Genomic DNA, 9,206 nt, shown 5'->3' with positions numbered 1-9,206 from the left:
TGGCTAGAAATGCACTGGATGGAGCTCTTACCTACAGAATTTTCATCACAACAGGGACAGCAACAGTCTCACTGTCAAAAAAAAAAAAAAAAAAACAGGAGCCAGGCTGTGCTCAAGCTGCTGCTCTTGGAGACCTTTGCATGGAGCCAGGGGGAAAAGGGGACCTGGAGCTGAGGGCTGATCCTGGAGAAATATTATGGGGAAAAATACAGTGAAAGCCAACTGTGTTGTTGGATCATCTGCATCCTGCTGATCCATGATGGAGAAGAGTGGAGGAAAGATGGAAGTGGGTGAAGATGCATCATCATTTGCAAGGAAAGGCTGGAGTGGGGTATGGTGCTAAGGGAGGAGGTGACAGCAGGGAGAGGAGGAAGAGGAAGAAGGGGAAGGCAACCCTTCAGCTCATCCTTGTGCTGGGGGAAGTCCAGAGGGCTGGACTTGGCAGCTCCTTCCCGTTTCCTACCAGCAGCAGCTTTCCCACGAGGTGGCAGCCCCATGGCTTGGCGAGCATCCCCTCCCCTGGCTCCCTGCTCTGTAATAACCTCATACATCAGGGGGAAGGGACTGCAGAGCACGGCTGGGAGGGCTTTGGGACAGTCCTGGGAGGACAAACTCATCCAGGACCAGAACAGCAGCTGCCTGCTCAGGGTGTCCAGGAGGACACATGGCACTGACAAAAATCTCATCCCTTCTCCCAAGCCACCATAGAGCAGCAACAGAGCAGGCAGGGACTCCACAGGGACATGACAGACTGAGCCACCACTGACAACTGGGAACCCAGGGATGTGTGGTGCCACCACTCCACCAGGATGGCCAAATGCTGGAGCACAAACTCCAGCTCAGGGATGCCTTCTTCCTAAAGGATCAGAGGGGCAGGGGATGGGGAAGGGGGTGACAGTGAGGCAGGGAAGGCTCTGCTCCACCCCAGTTCCCCCGGGATCAGAAGGGCAGGGGATGGGAAAGGGGGTGACAATGAGGCAGTGAAGGCTCTGCTCCACCCCAGCTCCCCCAGGATCAGAAGGGCAGGGGATGGGGGAGGTGACAATGAGGCAGGGAAGGCTCTGCTCCCCCCCGGCTCCCCAGGATCAGAAGGGCAGGGGATGGGGAAGGTGACAATGAGGCAGGGAAGGCTCTGCTCCCCCCCGGCTCCCCCAGGATCAGAAGGGCAGGGGATGGGGAAGGTGACAATGAGGCAGGGAAGGCTCTGCTCCCCCCCGGCTCCCCCGGGATCAGAAGGGCAGGGGATGGGGAAGGGGGTGACAATGAGGCAGGGAAGGCTCTGCTCCATCCCAGCTCCCCAAGGCAGGACACGTCGCACCCAAATCCCAAGAATAAGCAGGACAAGGCGGAGCTGAGCGACTCAGTTGCTTTATTGGGGGCTGTAGCAGCCCAGCACGGGGCTGGCTCACTCGGAGATGCTGCGGAAGGACTGGACAGCGGGGCTGGCCGCGCCCCACTCCACGGGCTTGCGGTACTCCCCCTTGGGCAGCACGTACTGCCGGCCCCGGTAGTTGGGGTGCTCGTAGAACACCCAGACGCCCTCCAGCACCCTGCAGGCGTGCACCTCACGCATGTGCCACTCCTCCATGATGGAGGGGCAGTCTTCAGTGGCTTCGAACATCTGCCCGCCAAAATCTCCCTTCTCAAACACCTGGATGTGGCCTCGGCCTCCACTTGGCTGGAAAAAAAAATAAAAGGGTGGGGGAAGAGAAAATTATAGAGTTTGGGTTGGAAGGGATTTAAAGATGATCCAGTTCTACCTCCCTGCGGTGGGTGGGTGTTGCAGACAACTTCCATGAAAAATCTTTTCCTTAGGATTTTTCCTCCTGAGAAGCTGAGAGGTGTCAGAAATGAAATGTAAACAATGATTATCTGCTGCTGTGGAATGCAGCAGGTGGATCTGTGATTGGTCTCATGTGGTTATTTTTAATTAATGGCCAATCACAGTCAGCTGTATCAGACTCTCTGGTCAGTCAAGATTTTATTCCCTTCCTTTCAAGCCTTCTGATGAAATCCTTTCTTCTATTCTTTTAGTAAAGTTTTAATATAATATATATATCATAAAATAATAAGTCAGCCTTCTGAAACATGGAGTCAAGATTCTCATGTCTTCCCTCGTCCTGGGGCCCCTGTGAGGACCACCACAGATCTGTCTTTCCCCACTGCAATCCAACTGGGACACACTCACCTTCTCCCCACACCAAACACCTTGCTACTCCCAGAGCAGGACTGTGGGACCAAATCCTTGCAGCCCACCCTCTGTGGCTCCCCAGGAAGATGAACACCACGTTGCCCCCCATGAAACCCTCCCAGGATGGGATAAATGGCAGCATCCCCTGGCGAGGGGTGACACCTACAATCTGGATGTACTTGCAGGAGCCCAGGCGGTCGTTGAGGCCCATCCAGTGGTGGTAGTCGGGGTACTCCCCGTGGGTCAGCACGTACATGTTCCCAGCATAGTTGGGCCTCTCGTAGGCCACCCAGGTGCCTCCATCCACACGGATGGAGTTGCAGCGGCTCAGGTAGCTGTGGAAATCGGGGCAGTCGCTGTCGCACTCGTAGTAACGGCCCAGGAAGTTCTTGTCTTCATAGAAGGTGACCTGAAACGAGTAGAGGGGGCAGAGAGGGGAGGTTCCTCATCCAGAACATCTCTATATTCCAGCCACACCACGGCAGGAAATATCTGAAAGTAGAGCCCTCGAGTGTGGCATTCCCATTCTCTGAAAAATCACCCAGGATTCTTCTCCTGGGAAGCTGCGAAGCCTCAGAGAGAAAGGAAAACAATTCTTATCTCATTTGCTTCTCCTATGTTTTGCCCCTTTGGAATGTGTTTGGAGATTGTTTATCCACAGGTGATTGTTCCATTGGATTCTGCTGTGAGTTGTTTTCACTCTTTGGCCAATCAGAGCCAAGCTGTATCAGGACTCAGGAAGGAGTCACAAGTTTTCATTATTATCTTTTTAGCATTCTGTAAGTATCCTTTCTGTATTCTTTAGTATAGTTTAGTTTAGTATTCTTCAATATAATATAGCATCATAAAATAATAATCTTCTGAGAACATGGAGTCAGATTCATCATTCCTCCCTTCATTTGGGCAGCCCACAAATACAATACTCAAGATATCAGAAATCATCAAGCCCAGCCTTGGAACGGGACCAACTGCAGTCAGACAGACTAATTCACCTGTCTGGCCTCAGTGCCTCCACTGCCAACAGTGTTCTGCCCTTCTCAGACCTTTGTTCTCTCCCAGTCCAACACAACACTCCCACAGAGAAGTCCTTGTCTTTTTTCCAGCAAAACACCATCAAAGCAATTCCCTCCCACCCTCTCTAGATCAGGAGTTACTAAATTATGGCTGGAGAGCTGTGAGAAGTCAATGGAATTTACAAAGCAGGTTTCTGGGGACATGGGCGGGTCCGGAAGCACTGGCTTAGCAGTTGGACTTGATGCCTTTAGAGGGCTTTTCCAGCCTTAACAATTCTATTATTTCCTTTATACTGACTTACCAAGTGTTTGCAGTGAGATCTTAACTGATCTGAAGGGGGTGAAGAAGTCTCTTTCCTCCCAGATCATGTCTTCTAGCCCGTCCTTGTTCTCACTTGAACAATCCAAAACTTCCTTTCTCAAAACTCACTGCTCAAACCTGGACATCACACAAGCTTTGCCCAAGCCAGGAGAAACTAAGGGAGCATTCCATGTGTGTGGTGGGGAGCAGTTTTATGGATATCTAAGGATTGTATTTGCAGTTGGCTCATTCTGCTTTGGTTGCTGCAAGTCAATGAAACCTCTGACAAATTCACAATCCATCCCCACATTTTTTTCCCAAGAGCTGCTCTATGGCCATGCTGCTGACCCCAAAGCACTTTATCCTTGAACACAACCTGGCTTGGAAGATCTTTGGAGCTGATGGGCAAATCCCATTCCTCCCACCCGAGGCAACACCCACCCAGCCAGCCCTGGAGAGGAGACAGTTTTCCTCAAAAATCCCTTCATTTAAATATTACCAAGCCCTAGACGTGACCAGTCCTTTCTCCAGCCCCATTTTTAGATCCTCCCAGGTGCCAATTACTCATCAAACTTTGCTCTTCTCCAAAAGGATTCCCAAACCATCACATCTATCTTGACTACACCCCTCGCTTGCTCACAACACCAGATGGTCTAGAGAGAATCTTTCTGGCCACACCCAACATGCAGTGGTCCACAATCCATTTTTCCCAGGTTTTTTTTCCAAAGTGTGATTATTAAGACACATCCCCACCTGCAGTACTTCCCCTACAGTGCTTTGGCTACTGGTATCAATGTAACCTCCCTGCTCTTCAAAAATCATTAATTGTCAGTGTTTCAACACAAATCCAGGACAACTCTCTCACTTTTTATTTTTAATCATTTGTTTTGTGCTTAAAATTAAATTAGCTGGAGTTTTCCTGGAGCTGGTTGGTCAGCGTGCCCCACCAGCCTGACCAAGTGATCTGGGGAGTCAGACTGGTCATGCCAGAGGATTCATGCCCTTGATCTTGTGGCCTGTTACTGAACATTTATTAGGATAATGCTATTTTCCTTTTAATTTCAAGGACTGATTTGCCATCACAAAGCAATTGGTGCACACAAAACAACCTGTCCCCTAACATCCTGAGCAAGCTCTCCCCACCTTCAGTGGAGAGCTGGGAATCACTCTGACCTTTCCAGCAGTGAATGAGGGCTGCGAAAGGAGAGCACTGAAATGCCCAGCTCCTGATTTTCCCACTCTTGGGCAGTTAACCACGTTGGCCAGGTCTTCCTGGCCACAGCCCACTGCCTTTTCCACATGCTGCTTCTGGATCATTGTCCTTAAAGGTATCACCCAAAAAATCTGCCAGTCTGACCCAAAGGCAACACCGAAAGCTCTGCTCACTGGGTTTGGCAGTCATGCATCGCCAGTCACCCTCTTCTTGAAGCCAGTGTTCAAGGAAGCCACAGCAGCCCTGGAAAAGCCTCTGCAGTGATTCATTTATTCCCAGTTCAGCATTATCCTCTGCTGGGATAGCTGATCCCTCTCTCCAATATCAGTCCCAAGCTCTGATCCTGTCCCACTCCTGCCCAATATGGTTGATGATGATGAATTCTGCCCAGTGTGGATCTGCTTTCTGGGCAGAGGGAACCTGGATGAGTTCAAGGCCAGCTTGGATGGAACTTGCAGCAACCTGAGATAGTGGAAGATGTCCCTGCCCATGGAAGGGGGTGGAACTGGATGGGCTTTAAGGTCCTTTCCAACCCAAACTGTTCTGGGATTCAGTGATGTTCCTTCCCCACCCAGCCTCACACAACCAAACTGGAGCCTGATGTTTCCAGGGGGAATTTTCCCTGTATTTATAAAAGCACAAAGCCAAAGAAATCCAAAGGCTTGTATATATATATACATTAAGGATATGGCTGTTCCTAATTACAACCTAAGTGCTGCTCCCTGGTTCAGTTTCAGAATTTAAGGGGTCCTCCCCACCCATTCTCCAGAACAGCCCTTCAGACACACCCTCAGCTCCTTTCAGTCCTCTGCTTCCCAGCTTTCCTGCATGGATTCAGGCTGATGTTTTCACCCATAGACTAATTACAGATTCCAATTCCAGATTTGCAGCTTTGTTTCTGTCCCCTCTCACTCACAGGGAAATTGCTTTCCTTCAGCCAAACCCTGCAGGAGCTCTGCTCCAGCACTCCCCTGTTAACCTCTCCATGCCCAAACCTTGCCTTTTAGGGGTTACCAGGCACATCCCACATTTGCCAGAGCAGATCTTGCTTGCAGGAATGTAAAACTCTCACTTTGGTCACCTCACCTGAGTTATCACATATTGCTTTTCAACAGTAGCTTAGCTAAAAGGAAACTCATAAAAAATACAAAATTTTTACTCATAAAATAGTATCCAACTCATAAAAAAACATCCACTCCTCTATCAGGAGTCATCCCTTTCCAGGGCCGATCACTCACCGAGGCTGTGAGAAATGGTTTTTAATTCCCTATTTTGCCCTTTTCTTCTCCCTGGAATGTGCTAAAAAAGAGGACAGCATACAGAAATAGGAGATAACTCCTTCTGGCCATCTTGCTGCCACCCAGCAGTATATATTCCACAAATTCCCCGTGGCACACTCCGAGGGGACACGGCTTTCGGCCGGGGAAAGGCTTAAGGCTTTCTAAGTTGAGAGGAGACTCAAGGACGGAGCAGTTGCAGTTCCCCAGCACCTTTTTTAGGTTTATGTACAGAAAGGTTGCACCCCAGGATCCAGGAGCCACCAACACACCCTCCTCGGCTTCCCAGCCCAACAGCCTGAGAGCCACAGAGCCGAAGGACACGGAAAAGCCGGGGCCAGATGTGCCAAACCCACTGTGCTTCCAAAGCCCCTTGGGTCTCACAGCCTCCACAGGCTGAAAGGAAAGCAGCCCAAAAGCTAAACCCACATAAAGCTCTTCCCACAGCTTCCTAGTGTTCAGTATTCCATAGGGGACACTGGCCCAAGTCCCCACTTTCCTTTCCTTTCCTTTCCTTTCCTTTCCTTTCCTTTCCTTTCCTTTCCTTTCCTTTCCTTTCCTTTCCTTTTCCTTTCCTTTCCTTTCCTTTCCTTTCCTTTCCTTTCCTTTCCTTTCCTTTCCTTTCCTTTCCTTTCCTTTCCTTTCCTTTCCTTTCCTTTCCTTTCCTTTCCTTTCCTTTCCTTTCCTTTCCTTTCCTTTCCTTTCCTTTCCTTTCCTTTCCCAGCTGTTTCTCCCTGCCCAGTCCCAGACCCAGTACAAGTTCTGTGGGATCAGCCACCTCAGTTCAGCTATACCCAAGCCTGAGGAGCTGCATCCCCACCTGAGATGTCTCTCCAGCTGAAGCTGAGCTTCCCAACCTACCTCCTTCTCTGATTTCAGTTCATCCCTGCCGATTGCACCGAATCCCAAGGCCGGTGTGCATCATCCCTCAGGGAACACTCTTCCCTTCTGTGCCATGGCCATCCATGGAGCCTTTCTGTCCCAGCACACCCTCTGCTCCACCATGGAAAAGAGATGTGGCTGCTCTGCTGGTGCTGGCAGTCAGGCTCTCTCCAAGGGACCTTTCCATGACACCCCACTCTGGAAGTGCAGTGATTCCCAGCTGGTACAGCCCCTCCACCCCCAATTCACAAGGCATCAGACCCTGTGGATTTAGGACCATTTCAAAATGCCTCTCACCAGTCACTGCACTTGATTCCATCCTCTGGCAGAGCCACACCTAGAGGAACCAGCCAAAATCTGGGAAAATACTTGAGAGGGCTCAGCTCCAGCTTCCCTCCACGTGAGGAGGGATTTCAAGCATCTCCCCCTGCCCACACAATGACAGAACGAGAAAGCTGTCAGCAGAACAAAAAAAACCAAAGTTTCTCCACAATTCATCCCTGCAAAATTCTGCACTTTCAGCCAAAATCATGAATATACACTGCAAACAAACCTACCTTGGTTCCAGCTCTGGACATTTTCCGTTCCAGCCAAGCTCCCCTGTGCCGGAGGAACGTCAGCAGCTGTTACAAACAGCCAGGATCCGAGGTGCCCTTTTTATAACGGGCTTGTTTTAAACCAGACAGCCGCTTTGTCATGAGAATAGGATCCAAAAATTGAGTCAGTGATTCTGAGGCTATAGCCGATTTCCAGAAAAGCAAACAGGATTATGGAATAAAGGAAGGCTTCGCCATCCTCCCTTTGTTACCATTTGCTGAGTCAGAACACCAAAACTCTGCCAAATGCACTCAAAACACGCAGCCCCCTGCCAAGGACAAGTGGTCATTTGGCTGCTCCCTCCCTTCCAAGCTTGTTAAACAAGAAGGAATCCTCGTTGGCTCTTGGAGACCCACCCCATTTGTAAGGAGGGCACCTGGTATTCATCAGGGAATGTTCTGGTGCAGTGAAGGATGCAGTTAAAGAATGACAAACAAGTGCTCAGGGCAGACACCAGAGGATTGCAAAGACCAGCTGTGCATTGAAAGCTCTCAATGGAGACATCTGTGCATCAAAGAGGCTGCAGATTTTCCTGGGACACCCTCAGCTGGAGCCACACTGCTCCAAACACCTCCTGACATAGAGGGAAAGAAGGAAGCGTGGCCACCTCCCCACTCCCCACAAAGTGAGTGATTTCACACATCAAACAACGCCCAGATTTCTGTTGTCTCTTCAAGTGTCACAAATTGAACCCCAACTCTCAGCCCAGCCCCTGAGGCTGGAGCAGAGGAGTTTTCCCTTCGGCCACACTCTGGCCCTGGGAGCAGGCAGGCCGAGGATCACTGGCTTCCACAGCCACCCCCCCGGCAGTGCATTATGAAAAACCACCTCTGCAGCTATTCAGTGCCCCAGCCCAAAGGCTTAGCGAGACAAAGGGACACGAATTTGGCACAGCAGCGCCCGAAACACGCAGCCCCTCTTTCAAATCTGTCAGGACAAGCACTCTCGCAACAGCAGCTCTGTAAATGCAGGCAGATGGGAGAGCCTGGGGCACACACAATCAGCAGCTGCTCCTCTTCCCATTTTAGGAGCCTTGAATCACCCAAAGCTGTTGCTCTCACTGAGGCCACTTGGACTGATTTAGTTTTTAACTCCTGAAGATCACAGTTCAAGCACAAGGTGGGTTCTATCAGCAGGTTCACAGCTCAAAGCTGTGGTCACTTCACACATCCCTCCTTTAGAGTTTGGTTAAATATAATAAATCATCTTAAATAAATAGAATAAATATAATAAACTCACCTCACCTGCCTGCCCAGGAGACCTTCAGAGGAACTCTGAGGCTGTGCACTCAAGAGCACTGTGCCTTCCCCTCACTCAGCTTGGAGAGCTCTTCCCAAGGCACCACCAGCAGCTGCCTCCACTCATCCATGCAATGCCTTTGCCTATTTTCCAAGCTTATTTAAGTGCTCAGCTATGAGCACATCTCCCCAAAACACATCCCACCAGCACATGAGAATGGTGCTTATTCAAGCTGATAATCTTTATGAAAATTATGAGAGACAGGAATAGGGCTGGTTTCAAAACTTTGTGCCAGGGCAGCCTTCAGCTGCATGGCTGAAGTTTACAGGAGTTTTGCTTTCAGCCTGGCAGGACTTACATTCTTTTTTTGACCCACTTTCCCCATAAATTAGCAGTTTCTCTGTCTGACAGGTTCATATTTCATTAAGATAAAAGATGCTGTGTTCCCCTAAGATCAACTGTACAGTTAAAACCCCTTCCCCAGGACATGGGC

General features: G+C 49.9%; 1 protein-coding gene across 3 annotated transcripts; it reads right to left on the bottom strand.

Annotated features, from left to right (window-relative positions):
- Nucleotides 1-1,405: 1,405 nt before the first annotated feature.
- CRYGS (crystallin gamma S) lies at nt 1,406-9,098 on the bottom strand. Of its 3 annotated transcripts, none has more exons than XM_058812471.1 (3): nt 9,090-9,098; nt 2,306-2,600; nt 1,406-1,668 (listed from the first exon to the last, which is right to left on the bottom strand). In XM_058812471.1, exons 1-3 carry the CDS (start codon nt 9,096-9,098, stop codon nt 1,406-1,408), a joined length of 567 nt encoding a protein of 188 aa, XP_058668454.1. The 3 variants fall into 3 exon arrangements, with proteins under 3 accessions (XP_058668454.1, XP_058668456.1, XP_058668455.1); XM_058812473.1 differs by having other exon boundaries at nt 2,354-2,600; XM_058812472.1 differs by lacking the exon at nt 9,090-9,098 and adding an exon at nt 7,435-7,455 and having other exon boundaries at nt 1,406-1,678; nt 2,358-2,600.
- Between the last annotated feature and the right edge of the window lie 108 nt (nt 9,099-9,206).

The sequence above is a fragment of the Ammospiza caudacuta genome, chromosome 11, assembly GCF_027887145.1.
Source record: "Ammospiza caudacuta isolate bAmmCau1 chromosome 11, bAmmCau1.pri, whole genome shotgun sequence".
Classification (NCBI taxonomy): Eukaryota; Metazoa; Chordata; class Aves; order Passeriformes; family Passerellidae; genus Ammospiza; species Ammospiza caudacuta.
This window is presented reverse-complemented; position numbering and strand designations above follow the sequence as displayed.